This window comes from Mandrillus leucophaeus, unplaced genomic scaffold (genome assembly GCF_000951045.1).
Source record: "Mandrillus leucophaeus isolate KB7577 unplaced genomic scaffold, Mleu.le_1.0 Scaffold124, whole genome shotgun sequence".
Taxonomy (NCBI): domain Eukaryota; kingdom Metazoa; phylum Chordata; class Mammalia; order Primates; family Cercopithecidae; genus Mandrillus; species Mandrillus leucophaeus.
Window position 1 is genome coordinate 1,135,899 of NW_012100765.1, and position 20,197 is coordinate 1,156,095.

Consider the following 20,197-nt stretch of genomic DNA (forward strand, 5'->3'; position numbering starts at 1 on the left):
TGATTTTTGTATTTTTTCTGGAGATAGGGTTTTACTGTTAGCCAGGCTGGTTTCAATCTCCTGACCTTGTGATCCACCTGCCTCAGCCTCCCAAAGTGCTGGGATTACAGGCGGGAGCCACTGGGCCCGGCCTCACCTTCTTTTTGATCACTGGGAGACACCAAAAATGCTGAGAGTAGCTGGTATGATTCCATCCAGACCAAACTCTTGCCACACTTGTCAGAGGCCAGGTCTGTGGTGTTCAACTGTAACACCAGGAAATGGAATGCACGTCTGTCTGTGCATATACTCTGCACAACCACGGACTGCTCCAAGATCTTGGTGTCGTTCCCATAGAGGAGCTGGGCCTGAGCCAGGGCAATGCCAAAAGCAAACAGGATCATCTCGGCTCACAGCTGATCTGGTTGAAGGCTATGTGGTTGTAAACTGGCTTTCTCCAGGAAGTGCAGGATATGGAGATAGGGGTAAGGATAGCCCTCCCAGAATCCTGTGCCATCTTCCACATCATAAACATTGCATTCCTGAAGATCAGTGTGGGGGGGGTTGGGGATAGAAGGTCTCAAGAACATAATTTTTAGTAGCTTCAACCTCTTCTCTGGAGGAGATGAGGGGGACAGAGGATCCTTGGCACTCAGCAGTCTCCACTAGAACCATGACCCTGAAGAAGAGACTCAATTCCAGGTGGTGGATAACGTGGAGTTTTGGGCACAAATATGCCTGGCCAGAGAAGGATGCCTGAGAATCGGAGACTTACACAACTGTATCAGACTGTCTACAATGACCGGACAGCAGGCCTCTCTCCTAAGGATGTCCTCAGTACAGTGCCAGAGACAGGCATGAGAGATCAAATTCAGAAGACACTCATCTTGGTTCTCTATGTGGTTCCCTGTATCATCAACAAGGCTAAGTACTTTCTCAGGAAGGCGTTCTATTAACTTGGCCTTGGTAAGCCAGAGGGCCTGCTTGACACCCCTGAGAAGGCGGCAAGGCTGGTGAAAGACATAGCACGTCTCGTCTTTGTATAGTGGCTGCTTGTGAATGGAGCTTGAGCAGAACTTTGGAGGCTTCGAGTCAGGGTCCCAGGGTCGTGAACAGGGGGTGAGCAGAAGTTTGGGTGTTTGTAGCCAGGGTCCCAGGGCAGGAAGATCAGCGGTGGCAGCCCAGGCATGAAGTACATCTTTCCCACGGAGGGGATGGGCTCCAGTCCAGGGATCTCGTACACTCCATCCAGGGGAGAAGGCTCTGGCTTCCACATGGAGTGCATGCCCCACTTACAGGGGCCCCACTCCACGTCTCGGGGCCCCGAAGCCCCCAAGGTTGAGCTGCCTGGAGCTAGCCAGTGCCTGCCTAGCAGTCCCCAATGCCAACACCATACTGATCTGGTCTTCTTAAGACCGCCACCTGGATGCCGCCATCTTTCCACGCACCAACAATCACAGTAGTAACATCAAAGATCACCGATCACAGATCACCATGACAGATATAATGAAAAAGTTCGAAATATTGTAAGAATTACCAAAGCGTGACTCAGAGATATGAAGTAAGCACATGCTGTTGGAAAAATGGCACTGACAGTTGCTAGACACAGGGTTGCCGCAAGCTGTCGACTTGTAAAAAATGAAGTACCTGCAAAGTGCCATAAAGTGAAGCATAATAAAACAAAGTGTGCCTGTACTTAGAATAAAAAATCCAAATTCCTTACCAGGGCTACAAAGTCCTCCACGAACTGCTCCCTCCTTTGGCCCCTCCCGCTCTCCTCCAGGCTCACCAAGCTCCAGCCGTACTGGGCCTCCTTCCTTCCACAAGCCAAGCTCTTTTCTGCCTTCCACTTACCAGTCCTCTGCTGGGTTCCCCCCGACAAGCTCTGCTCTGCCATCCCCCACAACCACCACCCCACTGGCTCCCACTGTTCTACTGTTTCATGGCAGGCCCTTTCCTCATCATCCAGGTTTCTTACTAAATTATCACCAGCTTCTCTGGGAAATGTCTCTAAATTAGGTACCTTCCCACCCCCACAGTTATCTATTACATTCACCCAGTTCAGTGTCCTCACTTTCTAAAATCCCTGTTTCTTACCGTTCATCTTAGGTACTAAAATAGAAGCTCCATGAGAGCAAGGACCTTGATGGTCTTAGTCACCAGTTCATTCAGCACCTAGAATTGTGCCCAGCACATGGCAGTGCAGTGGGTGTTAGTGGTGTTCAACATGTGTTTGTTGAATATACATAATAATACTAGAAATTACTACAGCAGCAAGTTACTGCTTTACATGTACCAGGCATTTTTATCGCTAACCTTTGAAATAACCACACAAGGTAGATACTACTTACATTTATGTTACAATGAAAACAAGGTACGTAATTTGCAGAAGGTCACCCAGATTACCTGGGCTAAATTAAACTGAGACTGTTCTTTTTTTTTTTTTTTTTTACATTGTAAAATCACAGAACCAGGATGCAAACCTAGGTTTTCCTGCCTTTTAAAGGTTTTAAACCCTTATGCTTTGCTTTCTCAGTGATTCTGATTCTTTTTTTGTTTTTTTGAGATAGGGTCTTGCTCTGTCACCCAGGCTGGAGTGCAGTGGCATGATCAGGGTTCACTGCAGCCTTAACCTCCTGGGCTCAAGCTATCCTCCTACCTCAGCCCCCCAGTAGCTGGGTCTAAGCGTGTGTATCACCATGCCTGGCTACTTTTTGCATTTTTTGTAGAGGCAGGGTTTGGCCATGTTGCCCAGGTTCGTCTTGAACTCCTAGGCTCAAGCAATCCACCCCATTTCAGCCTCCCAAAGCACTGGGATTATTGGAGTGAACCACCATGCCTGGCCTCTTGGTGATTCTCAATATCTCTCCCATGGTAATCCGCTTTCTGCCACAGTGAGCCTATCTTACTGAGAAAGTATATCACACAAAGAGCAATCCCACACCAGGACACTGCTCGTGAATATATACCATGGCAAATATTCTCTGCCACTATACAAGGAAATAAGAGACAAGAATGATGGAAAGGGTTTTTCCTCTCGAGTATTTTACAAAGAAGTAGGTGACTACTGGAAAGGGACCACATGGCCAGGTTCTAAAAGTTATCCTTCCTTTGTGTGGGACACAAGACTAAGTGAGTTTTAAAATTAGTACTATTTTTATTTTTTTGTAGAAACAGGGTCTCACTACATTGTCCAGGTTGGCCTCATATGTTGCCCAGAACTCCTGGCCTCAAGGGATCCTCCTACCTCAGCCTCCCAAAGTGTTGGGATTACAGGTGTGAGCCACCATGCTGGGCCAAGACAAAGTGGCTTTTTTTTTTTTTTGAGACGGAGTCTTGCTGTGTCGCCCAGGCTGGAGTGCAGTGGCCGGATCTCAGCTCACTGCAAGCTCCGCCTCCCGGGTTTATGCCATTCTCCTGCCTCAGCCTCCCGAGTAGCTGGGACTACAGGCGCCCGCCACCTCGCCCGGCTAGTTTTTTTTTTTTTTGTATTTTTTAGTAGAGACGGGGTTTCACCGTGTTAGCCAGGATGGTCTCGATCTCCTGACCTCGTGATCCGCCCGTCTGGGTCTCCCAAAGTGCTGGGATTACAGGCTTGAGCCACCGCGCCCGGCCATACAAAGGGGCTTTTAATGTACATCTAAATTCACAGTTTATAAGCCTGTCCTGCACCAACAACTTTATTAATAAGCAAGGGGGTGTGTGTGTGTATAAAATATATACACAATTTATTGCTTCAAAGACTGAGAATTGAAAGGCAAAATGTGATTTGGAAACCACCCCTGGTGAATAGTCAAGAAAATTAGTTGCAATACCTCCCATGTTTTAACCACACAAATTTCCTTCCTCCCACAAAGCCTTGTGCGACAGGGACCCATGGTCAACCCTTAGCCACCCCAATGCAGCACCCACTAGTGAGAAGGTGCTGAACAAAGGTAAAAAAAAGAATACGGTATAGTGCTACGTAGGCTGTATGAAGGCACACAAATGAAAGTTCTATTTTAAACGGTGAACACACAGCTTCCTGGCAAACAAGCATATTTTTCAGATAACATCTACAAAGAAGTCAGAGAAGTTACTTGATTTCCTGTAACCCTGGGAGAATGTGACTAGGTACGATGGAACCAAGGATCGTGCTTTCAACTACACACACATATGCTGATAAACAAGTACATGCTACTAAGCAATAAAACAAAAATTTAAAACTCTGCCGGAATAAGAAAGATAGGATAATTTTTGACAAAAGGACACATCATAGCTTCCCTTGAAGTTATTCTCTCTCACAACACATTTAAATGTTGATGCAGTTTATCCGTAAATACTTTTTCTGGAAACAGATCTATTCCATACACTGAAGTTCATCTACTTTCAGAGGCCATGAAACAAACAAACAAAAAAAAAGATTTTCATCAACTTCCATCTAAAACTCATCCTCAAAGTTACTCTGCAATCTTCTACGCTATCACAGAGAGTACCTACATGCCCCACAGCGTGCCCAAATAAATATCATTCCTCTTCCTCTAACAATTTCCCCCACTATATAACCAAAGTAGGTCCATGTGTGTCCCTCCCACGGCATTATACAAAGTACGTCCACATGTTTCTCTTACATGTCAACTGAAATTTGTATAGATTGTAGCTAAATCTAGTCTCCCATATCACATTCCTTATCCTGTTACATTGCCTGAGACTCCCCTCAACACTCCACACCCAGAAAGATACTCCTTCAGGCCTGTTCACCAGCCCTTTCTCTCCCTCTACTTCTTCCTTATATTCATGCCCATCCATACCATCTTTTTCTCTCTTCACTTCTTGATATTTTTCTTTGAGGAATAATTGCCAATTTCCTGATGGTCATGAAATAAGAAAAGTCCCTTACAAACAAGATCCAGTCTCTGAGCACTTTTTCAGTTGCCAAGAAGAAAAAAATTGAAGTCCATGGGTCAAAGAGGCAACTGAGGTAATAATACAAAACTAAGTTTATTAATTAAGAAATTTCCTAGCATAATGGAAATGGCATGGAGTTCAGGTCAGGGTCAGCAGATCTGGTTTTTAATCCCCACCTTTGTTAATAACTGTGACTTTGGCCAAATGATAACTTTTGGAAATCTCATTTTCCATATAAATGTTTGTTGGTTAAAATTTAAATGTTCACAATAGTACTGTTCTGTCGCTTCACAGAATTGTGAAGATAAAATGTGAAGGTATTTTAGAAACTAAAGAATAATATTAAACAATCTTTGCACTTATTTTAGAAATTAAAAATTAATAGCCAAAACATAACAATGCATGTGTTACAATGGATCTAAGAAAAAATGATACGAAATAAAAAAGGAGTAGAGGCAAACGGAAAGGATGTTACTGAAAAGATGGCACATGACCCTGCCACAGACATCTCATAGGTACCCTCAGTGAGGCACCTTTCATAAGAAGAGTGATATAAAATAGCAATATCGCAACACTTGAGCTGAAAAGCAACTTGGGATTCATCTTAATGTGACCCACATCAAGAATGCTAGTTCTCTCTGAACAGCTCCCATTGTTCAGCCTCTGGTCTGCCCATTCAAGGTTAAGGGCATCACTTCTCCAGGTAACCATTTCGTGATGTATGTAACTAGGACTGATGAAGCCTATAATTCTACACTCAATGTTTTCACTTAAAACAAAAGAAACGGGCCGGGCGCGGTGGCTCAAGCCTGTAATCCCAGCACTTTGGGAGGCCCAGACGGGCGGATCACGAGGTCAGGAGATTGAGACCAGCCTGGCTAACACGGTGAAACCCCGTCTCTACTAAAAAAATACAAAACACTAGCCGGGCGAGGTGGTGGGCGCCTGTAGTCCCAGCTACTCGGGAGGCTGAGGCAGGAGAATGGCGTAGACCCGGGAGGCGGAGCTTGCAGTGAGCTGAGATCCGGCCACTGCACTCCAGCCTGGGCGACACAGCAAGACTCCGTCTCAAAAAAAAAAAAACAAAAACCAAAAGACACAAATACCCTGGGTGTGGTGGCTCATGCCTGCAATCCCAGCACTTTGGGAGTCCGAGGTGGACAGATTACCTGAGGTCAGGAGTTTGAGACTAGCCTGGCCAACAAGGCGAAACCTCGTCACTACTAAAAAGACAAAAATTAGCTGGGTGTGGTGGTGCGCACTTGTAATCCCAGCTACCCAGGAGGCTGAAGCAGAAGAATCACTTGAACCTGGGAGATGAGGTTGCAGTGAGCCAAGATCACGCCACTGCACTCCAGCCTGGGTAACAGAGGGAGACTCAAAAAGCAAGCAAACAACAACAACAAAAGCACCTTGAACTACACATCTGAGTCTATCTGCATTTGCCAATAACACAGATGTCAATATTGGTCGCTTTGGAATCAGTCTTTGAAACTTAAATAAGATCTAAAAAAAAATCATTACAGACCTTTGGTTCAAAACCATTTCAACACATTCATTTAACCCCGTTCTCCAGTTCCCATTGAGATGAGCAAAGGAATAAAAGTAGGGAAACAATTTACTAGTGCTGGAAAATGGGATGAACACCATCCACTCGTTAAAAACTAGAAGCAATTTCTCTATCATATAATTCAAGTAAGAGCAGACTGAGGGGCAAGTTGGCCAACCCATGTGCAGTGGAAACGCTTGACCAGAGAGAAAGCAACAGAGAGTAAACCTCGATCCTCTGAGGCTCCTTCAGAAAATAGATAAAATTATAATTCCAGAGGGAGTTTACACTCAGACTTCATGCTGAGTGACTGCTGAAGCTGGCTCCTCATCACAGAAACTGTTCTACTTAGAGATGCGTGGATACTGCCCTAGCTATTTCTGGGCACCAAGACAAATTCAGAAAAGAAACTTGGTCAGTTCTCAAAAGACAGAGAAACTCCACATGATAGTTACCTCTCAGAGCTACCTCTGACTGTAGTTGGAACCATCACTTGGAACAGAATATGGCAATGTAAGACTATAGTTTCTCATTTAATCAAAAGAAATCTAAAGTTTCCCCTTCTCCCTGCATTTAGACCTCAAAGGCCAGTTCACAGGACAACCCAAACCAGGCTTCTCTCTGTAAGGACAGAGAAAAATCATCAGAATTCCTGCAGAATAAGAAGTAATGTCCTTCTATGAAATAGTATTAACGCAAAAAAGAGAAAACATTAGAATATTTCTATTTTGTATTTTCACTAAGACTCAAGAATATAGCAAAGAGGGAAAACTGGAGATCAGATAAACTTACTATATACATATTTTTTACAACTGTCTTGGATATGATCTTTTACATATTTGTCTCCCCTACTAAACTATGACCTATCAGCAGGTGGAAACTATTGCTTTATTCATCTCTAAACTCACAGTGCCTAGCATAATGCCTAGCACAGCAAAGGCACTGCAACGCAGTAAACTTTACTGAATGCATGAGGCAAACCACCAATTAAGTTGATTCTATCAGAGCTTATCTTCTTAATATAATTACAGTAGCTTTTATTCTCAATATCTTTATTAAAATATTAAAATTCTTCTCTATAATTCTTATATTTCTTTATTCTACTATGTATAAATAGAATAAGTCGGCTGGGTGCAATGGCTCACACCTGTAATCCCAGCACTTTGGGAGGCCGAGGCGGGTGGATCACCTGAGGTCAGAAGTTCGAGACCAGCCTGATCAACATGAAGAAACCCCATCTCTACTAAAACTACAAAATTAGCCAGGCGTGGTGGCATATGCCTGTAATCCCAGCTACTCAGGAGGCTGAGGCAGGAGAATTGCTTGAACCCGGGAGGCGGAGGTTGCGGTGAGTCAAAATCACGCCACTGCACTCCAGCCTGGGCAAGAAGAGTGAAACTCCACCTCAAAAAAAAAAAAAAAAAGAGTAAATCTTAGACTGTTCATACTAGATGCTAGATAATAAGCTAACAAATTAATTACTTCTTCCTAAAATTACTGAGCTTTATTAGATCCCAAAATATTTACTGTTAAATCAATAACTAACATTCAGGCAACAACCAATTCCTAAGGATATTACATGGCTAACATGACATAAAACCTCACAGAAAAAGTGCACAAGTGGTAACACAGAAACAGGGCGGTGGCTCCTGCCTGTAATCCCAGCACTTTGGGAGGCCAGGGCAGGTGGATTGCTTGAGCCCAGGAGTTCAAGACCAGCCTGGGCAACATAGCAAAACTCCGTATCTACCAAAAATAAAAAAAAATCAGCTGGGTGGTGTGTGCTTGTAGTCCCAGCTACTCAGGAGGCTGAGGTGGGAGGATTGCTTGAGCCTCGGGAGGTAGAGGCTGCAGTGAGCCAAGATCATATCGCTGCATTCCAGCCTGGGAGACAGAGCAAGACCATTTCTCACAAAATATTTAAAAAACAAAACAAACAATATTTCCCTACAGCTCACAAATGGACTGAAGAGAAAATTAAAAACAAAAAGAGAAAAAGAAACTGCTTTCCTTTTTCCATTCTCTCCTCAAATGCAAAAAAGCCCTATAAGATAATCTTGAGAAAGCCTGTAAGCCAAATATCAGGATAATCTGCACTGGGGAAAATTGATAGAAAAGTGCTAATCCTATTTGGAAAAAAACACAATGAGCAAAAATGGATTTTTCAAAGGAAGATTACTAATGTTTACTAGGGTAGCACTTTATTAGTCGCTGGCCTGTCAAAAATAAAAATATAATGTTATTTAAAAAATCCAGGCAAATTGTTATACCTAAATAAATATACGACTCAATTTCAGTCAAGCCCGGTTTCACATATGGGAACCTTAAAAAAATTCCGAAACCCTAGATCTCAGGCCAGTGATCACAACACAAATCAAAAGAGATATGAGGCCCCTGTCATTGTATAGATGAAATTCAACACAGCATCATCTCATGTAGCTCCTATAACTCTGCGAGGCAGAGAATACTTATGTTCATTTTATAGACTTGGCAAACAATGGTTAGAGTAATTAAGCATAATTATTGAAAAAGAGAATGAAATACATGTTATATTTACTTCCCAGAAAGGTTTCCTAAGCTTTCAGAGGCCCTAGTATTCCATAAAGTATGAGAACTTACTAAAGTAAGTAAAAGTAGACTTTACCAAGTATGAGACTTTACTAAGTATGAGAACTTGGACTTTATCAGCATGAAACCTAGACTGGTAGATTTCAAATGTCACAACTCCTGGGTGCTGCTTCAGGTACCAGCAATATAATAATTAATAAATACCACTTTAGGAAGTCTACTGTTTCTATCAGTAATGGGCCAGGTTTAAAAAAGAAAGTTTACTGTTTGGTGCCAGTCAACGGTTGCATTTGGGAGGGTGGCATTAGCAGCTACTTATTCCCACCCAGCCCTGTTGGTACAAAGAGGCGCTGGGAAACAGAAGGCAAGCATCCAATACAGTGTGTATCACATTCATAGGGCATTTATCAGAGGCCTATTTTACCACCTACAGCGGGCCTTGTAAAGCAGGGATGACTGGGAGTCCAAGTCTCCTTATTTATAATCCAGGGCCCTTTCCATTTGCAGTAAACTACAAATAGAAAACTAGTTACCTCCCCAGTATCTGCTGCTTCCTTTTTCCTTCTAATAGTTCCAGTTTTGTTTGGTGATCCATGTGGTTCCAGGAAAGCTGACTCAACCCAACTCCACTCCTGGCTTCAAGCCAGGCGAGTCAGCACATTCCATCTCCTTGGCACAGTGACAGGTTTAGAGTTAGGCATGTGACCGAAGCTAGTTAACCAGATGAACTCTCTGGGTTTTGCTGGGACAAGAATGAAGAGCCCAGAAACAGCCAGCAAACATCTTGGGCTATGTGAACGGTCAGTCGTGGAAGGAAGCCAATGCCAAGAAAGGAAGAGCAAAGACAAAAACCAACCAACTCCTTGAGAACAGGATTGTTCCTTGATTCTCTTGAAGCCAAACCAGCTCTAAGCTTTTCAGTTAGAAGGAGAAATGTATGCTCTTTATTAGGTCTATTTGAGTTGGGGTTTCTGGTACATGTAACTGACAGCATACCACTATACCATGTGTTCCTAATTCCCTATCTCACAACTAACAATAAAAAATAACATCTCAATTATAGTTTTAAGTTCCTCATGTTCACTTAAAAATACATCATAACCAAGCTGGTTATATAATGGAATGGTATACATCAAAACCACGTAAAATAGAGTGCATCAGGTCCTTTGTCCACTGCCCTTCCAAGTTCAACCAGCCTCTCTACTTCCAGTGGGACAAATAATGGTCACTGGACCCCCAGGTAAGGAAGGAGGCCTGCAGTGCTGCCACAACCAGGCAGCTTCGATGGCATGTCCCTCCTGCCTCCTACCACTGCTGTAGACCAACTCTACCTGCAGCTGAGAAGAGAGGAGCTGAATGGAGAAGAAGGACTGTTTCCTAAGCCTCACCTGATGTGGGAAGTGCAAAGCCTTACCCAATATCGGTAATTCAGGAAAAACTCATAAGGTTATAAGGTTGAGTTATACATGGTTTTGATGTATACCATTTCAACATTCAAAAGCTTCACTGCAGCAAAAAAAACTTAAACATTTGTCATACTTGCTTTACCTCATCTATACAGATATATAGGATTAAATATATGTTCATTTTTTTGGCTGCACTATTCCAATGCACATTATAGGAATCTTCTCCCTACATACTTTAAAATGCATCTCCTTTGAAAAAAAAAGGACATTCTCCTATAGCATCATTATCATATGATAATTACTTAATATGTCAAATATGCAGTTACATTCAGATTTTTCCAACTATCTCAAAAATGTCTCATGTAGCTGGTTTCTTCAACCACAACCCAACCAATATTCATGCGCTGCATTTGCTTTTTATGTGCTCTTTAGTCTCAACCTGGGAAAGCAAACAAGGCCCTACACATTTACATTTTCCAAAAATACTTCACACCATTCACCTGGTCAAAAAGAGAGATTTTCTTCTAAGTTTGGCTCCATGAACTCCTAAGAACCAAACCTACCTGGGGGGCTGAGAAGCTGAAGAACTTCAGTGTGCTCCATAGCCTGCAGGAAATCACTCAATTCTGTGACTGTGCAACCTTTTTCACCCATTAACTTCAGCAGACACAGGCTGGGGCTTCCTTCAGGCTCCAGCACCTTAAGAGAACACTGCTCCAGGTCTAGGCAACTGAAAGCAACAGAAAGAATTCAAGTCAACAGCTTTCTTCCACATGCTACACCTGCTATATACTTGGACCGCGGTGGTGCTGTAAGGAATAAATCATAAGGGAGTGGGTGGGTGGTGACAAACTTTCACATAATGAATGCAAGTATCCTTTCCTCCTCTTTCCTCATGGGGAATCCCTCTTTATTCCCTTCTCCCACTCAGCTCCCATGATTATTAAATCAGGAGAATGAGAAACCTAGAAACAGGATGTGAGAGGAATTGAGCCTTGATACTTAAAGGTTTTTTGCTTTTAATTTAGGAATGGGGAATAGGAAGGCCAGAAAAATTTCCTTACTCCTTCTTCAAAGATGGTGAAATACAAAGTGACCCCAAATGAAGCCCCAGTAGGCTACATTTTGCTGCCTCCTGAGTGAAAGAAATATGCACTCATTCCATTAGGGAGCCAAAATATCTTAAATCATAGGCACATGCATGTATACAAATGGTGTTGGCAGTACTCTGAATTGAAAGCAAGAGAGGCTAATGTCTCAAAAATGACACTAAACAGAACAATCAATGTTACAAGGTTAGCAATGGAAAAACATTTAAAATATCCTTAATTACTAGTTTAAATACAGTAGGGCATGCATATCAAATGAAATACTGTTAATTCAGTAAAAAAAACTGAGCCTGAGGTAAAGGCATAGGTCTCCAAGACATACTGAGAAATGAAGGAATTAACATAAACAACTGTATATTTTACACCATTTGCATTAACAAGATAGTATGTCTATGTGTATATTCATACAAAAAAAGGAAGATACAGAACAGTGTTTGCTATTACCAAGATCCTTTGTGTGTGTTCTTATACATGCAAAGTACACTTTGGAAAGGTATCTAAGAAACTCATAGCCATGGTTGCCTCAGAGAGGGTAAGAGAGTAGAGCTCATGGTTGGATGATCTGCTTTTCACTATAACCCCTTTTGCACGGTTGATTTTTTATGTATATTTATTTTTTGATAGTTTTTTTTTTTTTTAATAGAGATGGTGTCTTGCTATGTTGCCTAGGCTTGTTTCGAACTCCTGGGCTCAAGCGGTAATACTGCCTCTGCCTCCCAAAGTGCTGGAGCCACCACTCCTGGCTCTTTTGATAATTTTTAAAAAGTATATTTAGAAAGAGAACCAGTACTACTGACATTCAAAGTACTTAGGCTGGGCATGGTGCCTCACACCTGTAATCCCAGCACTTTGGGAGGCCAAGGCAGGCGGATCTCATCAAGCCAGGAGTTTGAGATCAGCCTGGCCAACATGGTGAAATCCCGTCTCTACTAAAAATACAAAAGTTAGTTGGTGTGTGGTGGCGCACGCCTGTAGTCCCAGCTACTCAGGAGGCACAAGAATCGCTTGAACCCAGGAGGTGGAGATTGCAGTGAGCTGAGATCGTGCCACTGCACTCCAGCTTGAGCGACAGATCGAGACTCTCTTAAAAAAAAAGAAAAAAGAAACCAAAGTACTTCTAAGTACCTAGAAATATCCTACTGCAGGGACCATGGCCTGTGGGCCAAATGTGTTCAGCTACCTGATTTCCCTAAATAAAGTTTTATTGGAGCACAGCTACACTCATTCATTCGCATATTTACAAATGTCTATGGCAGCTCTCCTGATACAACAGCAGAGCTGAATATCTGGCTGCAAAGCCAAAAAAATTTACCACTGGGTCCTCTATGGAAATAGTTTGCTAACCCTTCCTTTAAAAAGTGTCTTACTGTCCTTTTGTTAAAACTATTCTTTTAAAAATACCAGTATTTAACATACATATACAATTTCCTTTTCCATGTTATCGTGCGCCGCAGTGGTATAAGAGATTAGAAAGACAGGTTAAGATCAGATCATAGAAGGCCACAAAGAATGGAACAATGATATGAATTGTAATCATTTTATAGAAGGGGAAAATACAAGTATGAAACATGCAAGGGGAGACAAAAGAATAAAGTAAAAACCAAGCAATCAATGACACAAAAACTTTCCCAAAGAAACATAACCAACAACAGCCAACCAAAGTGTTTAGATAATCTGCGTGATATACTGTAGAATTCATACCTCATCCATCTTTGCAGATCCTGCTCCTTTTCCTGCCAATTTCAATTACAGTCCCATATTAACTCTAGCCTCTCTATAAGGTCCTCCTAGACCACACCAGTCCACCAAACACACTTTATACACACAGTCTTCTAATTGCACTAATTTTATAGACAACTGTTTTTCTAAATGGCCAGTGAGTACATACTTTAGATATTCTGGGCCATAAAGTCTCTATCACACATTCTTCTTTGTTGTTGTTTGTTTTGTTTTACAATTCGTAAAACACAAAAACCAGTCTTAAATCATGGGTTACATGAAACAAGTAGCAGCCTGGATTTGGGCCTTAAGCAGTCTTGTGCAGACTGGTTTCATGTTTTCTCTCACATAATTTAACCTCAGAACTGTGAGCTTTTCTTCATGCTCATGAAGAAAAGCTTCTTTATCCAACTAGATTATAGTAAACTCCTTGAAAACAGAAACCCCAGCATATTAAACATACGTGTGTGTATACACACACACACAGACATAAAATCCCTCAATACCTAAAATTCTGTCTTGTCCATATTAATTATGCATAAATGAAAGATTACTGAATCAATTTCAATCATAACTGTCAAGGCTGAAAGCCTGAATAGATGCAAGGGGTGAAACATAATAGTGCTGGGGTGTGACAGAATCAAGGTTAGCAAGCTATTTTATTGCTTGAAATATTAATCCTCATTCATTTTGAGTAGTCTTATTAAGATGCTACCATACCATTTATACTGTCATCCAAGATTTACAATTCAACGATGTTAATTATTTCATATGGAAAAAATGTATACGATCAAATTAATTTCATTAGTAACATTATCTACCTCATAGAGTTGTTAGAATTAAATAGCTAATCCATGTAAGAAGTGTTTAACACAGTGCTTGACACGTAACAGACATTCAATAAAGGTTAGCTCTTACTATGCAATAAGAATATGGGGATATTAAAATAATATTAAAGCTAATTTCTTAACTATGCTTATTTCTGAAACAATTTTAGCTTTTCCTGAAAAATTTTTTTGAGTATTATTTTGGTAACCTGAAAATGTCCTCGAAGGCCTTCTGTGATCACAGTCTTTACTAGGTATTCTTTTCTAAGCAATCTCGTTTAATTTTATTATATTCAATATGCCATTCTTGTTAAATGTGAATCATCATATCACAGGTCAACCAGTCCCAAATTCCGGACTGTAGACCAGTGGCAGCACAATCTGCAGTCCAAGGTAAAATGATACAAATAAGGACAACAAAGCTGTCTTTTATTCTAAAATTATCTTTTCTATTTTTAGGTGTTAAAAGTGTTCTTTCTTTTAAGAAACAATGCTGACTATGATGACAGAATACATAAAAAGTTGAAGCTGCCTGTTAGTGCTCTTATTTTGTGAAATTTTATTTTACTAGTTTCTGAAATGCCCAAGTGAAAGAACCTGTGTTAGAAACAATACAAGGATTACCAATTTTGTAAATAATTAGAATGAGATTTGTAAAAATAAGGATGCTGTATGCTAAATATAATTTTTATGATTCAGAAGTTTACCAGGATCTGACAAATGAAATTAAGAAGCCATCTCATCAAATGCAACCAAGTGATGCTTTAATTAATGTCATATTGATACAGAGACAATTAAAAACACTTGGCTTTCCTTCCCGCCAAAAGAACAAAGATCAAATTGAACTACAGATGATTTATCTTCCATTACAAGAGGCACAGGAGAAAAAGAAGATTCTGTATCTCCTTTGGTTTTACTGATTTTCCACATGGGCACTGGCTTTCAGCTAAGATGATGCTTACACAGACCTAACTTTTCTTTCTTTCCTTTTTAAGTTACATTCCTGTAAGAGTGTGCTTTGAAGTAGTTTCTGAAAGTCCTAATTTAGAATTTTTGATTTAATTTAAAAACTGCTTTATTACTGAAACAAATGTACTTTGCTTTTTAAAAACATCTCTATTTTTAACTTTAAAAATATATAATCAAATAGAACGTATTATACACCCTTTAGGGGACAAACTATGATGCTGTTTTTAGGTTCTTCTGCTTCTCCTCTTGGTACATTTACTATTTGGAATCTTTATTCATTAATTTGATCTATTTAACAATCACCTAAAATAGGCTACCGTTTTTTCTAGGTGTTGAGGATACAGCAGGAAACAAAACAAAATTCTGCATCTTCCTGGATCTTTCATTCTAGAGAAGTATAGACATAAATTTAAATATACACAGAAATATCTCTTTGTGTATGTATCCAAGCAGCCAATGGTCATAAGTGTTTTGGAGGAAACTAAGGTAACGCGCGCAAGTAGACAGGTAACACTGAGCAGATGTAGGGGGTAATTTTAAATATTATGATCAGACAAGAGCTCAGTGAGGTGAACAAGTCATGTGGTTACTTATGGAGACCATCTCAGCCTGAGTAAGCAGCAAGTACAAAGACTACTGTGTCCAAAGGAAGGCAAGAAGGCACATGTGACCAGAGTACAGAGGGATGGAGATAAGAAGATATCAGGATGAAGACTGAACTGGTAGCTAATGGTGTTTTCACTCTGAGATGGAAAAGCAATAAGAGAGTTGGCATTTTATTTTTTTTTTAAATGGGGTCTATGTTGCTCAGACTGGTTTTGAAGTCCTAGGCTTAAGTAATCCTCTCACCCTGGCCTCCCAAAGTGCTGGGATTACAGGTGTGAGGCTACCACGCCTGGCCACAAGTGGAGAGTTTTGAGCAAAGGAGGAATAAGACTTGATATGATGTTTTAAAAGAATCATTCTTACTGCTATATTGATAACAGACTGGGGTGGGAGCAAAGTGAAAGAAGGAGAAGTTAAATGGCTACTGGAATAATCTAGTTGAGAGACAACGTGGCTTGGTCCAGTGTGCCAGCAGTGGAGGTTGGATTTTACATACATATAGTGAAGGTACAGCAGGCAGGATGTACTGACAAAAATGATTTGTGTGTAAAAGTGGAGTCAGAAATGACTTCGAAGTTTTTGGCCTGAACAACCAGAGGGTACGGAAACTGTGAAAGAAAGAGGTTTATAAGGAAAGACAGGTTAAATTTTGGACATGTTACATTTAAGATGTCTCTTAGTCATTCAAGAGAAGATGGCAAACAAGTGTTTACATACATGAATCTAGGAGTTCAAAGCAGAGAAACGGACTGGAAATAGAAATCAGGAGTAATCAACCCAAATAAATGTAAAGTCATGGGACTGAAGGATAAGACCAAGAGGGCGAGAAGGAAACCTTTTTTAGTTTGTTTTAGAGACAAGGTCTTACTCTGTCGACCATGCTGAAGGCTGACAATACCTAAATCAATACCTAAAATTCTGTCTTGTCCATACTAATTATTCATAAATGAATGATTACTGAATGAATTTCAATCATAATTGTTGAGGCTCACTGCAGCCTCGAACTCCTGGGCTCAAGCAGTCCCACTTCAGCCTGCAGGGTAGCTGGGACTATAGGTGGGTGCCACTATGCCTAGCTAATTTTTTATTTTTTGTAGAAACAGGGTCTCAGTATGTTTCCCAGGCTGGGAGGAAACCTTTTGTTAGAGCCTTTTATATGTTCTCATTCCTATAATAAACTGCATGAGAGCAAGATTTCTGCAGCTAAAAGTGCACCTTCTACTCAGCAGGTATGCAACGACTGTTTTTCCTTGGTCCAGGTTCCATAGCCTCATTTCTAAGCTCCCTACTTAACAGAATTTCAGGCAGCATATGATGCCTCCTGTAAGGTCTGCCATCCTTAGGGCTCAGATGTTCCATGCCACCAAAGAATTTATATAGCTTGGGCAAGACCCTCAGAGTCTGTGCCTATCCACACTAACAGCAAAGGGTGTCCAGGTCAGTCTTGAATGGAATTAGGGCTGAGTTTGACTATAGTGCATTCCCAAATGTACATGGCTGTGGGGAACTAAGCTATAAACAAGGATTTACTGTGAGTCATCAGCAATGAAAACATTTACAATTATTCCTAATCTCTTGTAGACAGTTTGAACGGGCTCTTTTCTTGTGGTTTACTTATTTGTATTATTCAATTTTCACCCAGTTTGAGGAAAGATGTCAAGTGTCAGGAAAAAAAAGTGAAGAGAAGAAAAAGAAACAGAATGGGCAACATTTCGAGATTTTAGGGCTGCAGATCCAGTGACTGAAGAAAGCACTTCACAGCCTCGTGGGACTTGTCATCCACGTGGACTAGACGCTCACACTGTAATTCCTGTCTCTGGCACCAGGGAAAAAATACCTTTAGGACCTTCTAGTATCACAGATCCTCTCCCATCAGTATGAAATCACTTTACAGTAACTTTTTTGTCTTAAATAGAGTAAGCATCCTCAGCTGACCTTGCTTCACTGTCCAGCCCCCAAGTTCCCAGTGCTGCTTTTTGAAAAAAGGCAGTTTAATTCTTCTGATTTCAATAACGATGAGCTTAACATTCCCAAATTCTCCAACACTTCTCACTGCAACCAACCTTCTCAAAACTAACCTTTACCATCCTGAAAGACAGGTGAAATTTATCTGCCTCTCGTCAGACTTCCCACCCCAAATTCTCAGACTCCACAACTGCATGCCCTTTGTGCTTGCCACCTCTTGTTAGGCAACGGTCCCCTTCTCTGTGTGACTCCACAGAAAAGTGGCCGCAAATCTTTCCTTTAGTTCCCCCAAACAAAGCTAAGACCATTCTGTAGCCTTCAACAAAAACTGACTGAAGGCAGGCAAAGAAAACACAACACCCAACATCAAGTATCCACTGCTTTTGGATTCCAGCAGCCACGCTTCTGCCCTGGCAGGGCCTTGCTGACTTTCTTCTCCCTCCTTCATGGCCATGTAGGAGTCCTCCACACCCGGCTTTCTTCAGGAAGCCCAGAACCTTCCCTAACTAGAGTACTCTTAATACTGTAATACTCTGGAGATCTGCCCCCAAAGACAATTTTTTACATTATGGTAAGTCCAGAAATTCAGAAATTTATGGACCTAGCATAACAGTATTTTGGACTTTTTTTTTTTTTTTTTGCGTATCCAAAAGCCCAACATGTTTTTCCCAGAACAGAAAAAAAATATGCCACCTCTCTGTTAGGTCTTGCTAGTTATTCCCTCCTTACATCATTACTCCTTTGCACAAGCAATAATCCCAAATCACTATTACCCTTTGCCTCAATCCCAAACTCTGAAACTGAGAGTTGACAGGAGGGTTTAAGAAAATAATGTGGCCAGGCAGGGTAGCTCACGCCTGTAATCCCAGAACTTTGGAAGACTAAGGCGGATGGATCACCTGAGGTGATCACCAGCCTGGCTAATACAGCAAAATCCCCTCTCTACTAAAAATATAAAACAATTAGCGGGCCGTGGTGGCGCATGCTTGTAATCCCAGCTACTCGGGAGGCTGAGGCAGAAGAATTGCTTGAACCTGGGAGGCAGAGGTTGCAGTGAGCCAAGATCACACCATTGCACTCCAGCCTGGGCGACAGAGCAAGACTCCATCTTGGGGGGGAAAAAAAAGATAATGCAAAAATAAGAAGAACAAAGAAGAGTGAAACAGCAGCAGCAGCATGTAAATATTTAGTACATTTTATGGTACATACCATGTCCTCAATAAATGACAAAAATCCACTATCATTCATATCCAACACAGCATTTAATGTCATTGTAAAGGTCCCCAAATAACAATCCATTACTGGATAACCCCTTATGATTAGGAATTTAATATTTGTTAGTTTTTTATCTTCTAAAATTTCTAGCAAATAGTAAGCACTTAATACCATTTTGAATAAATGACTTCCCTTTCATCAAGTATTTACTAACTTCTACACATAACAGAATATTAAGAGACGGTTTCTGTTCTTAAGGCATTTATACAGATGTGTACAAATAATCATACTATAAGACAAATCATAGTCATTTGAGAAGTTTCAAAAACTGCTAAGGGGTTCAAAGGCAGGCCAAAATTACAACAATGGTATAAAGTAATGGTTATAAGTGGGGTCTGGGAACCCCTAGTGTAGTTCCTGAGACCCTTTCGCGCGGTCCACAAGGTCAAAAAGATGTTTCATAATAATATTAAGATTTTATTTAGCTTTTTCATTCATTCTTTCAGGAATGGACACTGCAGTTTCCAGTGTCCTGTGACCTGTAATAGTGCAAAAGACTGAATGCAGAAGCACATAAACGAATCCAGCTCTGTGATTAAGCCAAGACATTAAAGAGATCTTCAAAACGAAAACCAATGCCACTTCTCTAATTGACTTTTTTGTTTTGGAAAATTTGTTTTTCCACGAAAGTGCTATTTCTGCTACCATGTAATGGGTTATTCTTTTTAAATAATATTTTTAAAATGTCTTAGCTTTAATTTCAATGGCGGTAAATATCAGTATATATTACATGTATGTATTATCTCTAACCCACATAAGAGCTCTCTGGGGTCCTTAATAATTCTTAAGAGGGTAAAGGAGTCTCGAGACCAAAACTTCAGGAACCCTAATACAGCCATTCCAAACCTAATAAGGAAAATAGTTTTAATTCGAGTTTCATGTTCATGGTGAAGTCAAGAAGGGAACGTGGTAACCTGGTTTGATGGAGGAAGATGATGAGTTCGGCGTCAGTCTTTTCCAATACCCTGCAAAATGTTCATTAACTCCTGCACCCCACGCTCTGCATTCATCACCTTGCCTGTGCTTCTTCCCAGCCTTCCTTAGGTCTCCCAGGGCAGTGTCCACATCCCTTTCTTTTGCATTTTAAGTCCTCTGGATGACTGCCCCATCCCAGGGGTCTCCCGACAGCTTTCCTTCTCTCACTATCCTCCGGGGTCAACCTCGACTTCTCCCTCTCACCCAGGGGCGGGGGTGGGAACAGGGAGCTAGGCAGCCGCTGGGCCACTTTTGCCTCCTCCCTCCGGAGCCCCGGGCTCCGCTCTCAAATCCCAGGCGTTCCGGGGCGCTGCTGGGTTCCGCTCCGTCTCAATGACCGAAGTCCTCCCCACCTCCGCTCAC

At 41.3% G+C, this 20,197-nt stretch overlaps 1 protein-coding gene and 1 pseudogene across 1 annotated transcript in view; both read right to left on the reverse strand.

The window, feature by feature from the left end:
- LOC105533317 overlaps positions 1 to 1,373 on the reverse strand; it is a 1,647-nt pseudogene extending 274 nt beyond the window's left edge.
- The window catches only part of MALT1 (MALT1 paracaspase), an 81,051-nt gene that overhangs the window by 59,516 nt on the left and 1,338 nt on the right, over positions 1 to 20,197 (reverse strand). The window contains exon 2 of the mRNA XM_011971743.1: positions 10,953 to 11,119. Within this exon, the coding sequence (XP_011827133.1) occupies positions 10,953 to 11,119 (167 nt within the window). The remainder of the gene's footprint in view (positions 1 to 10,952; positions 11,120 to 20,197) is intronic.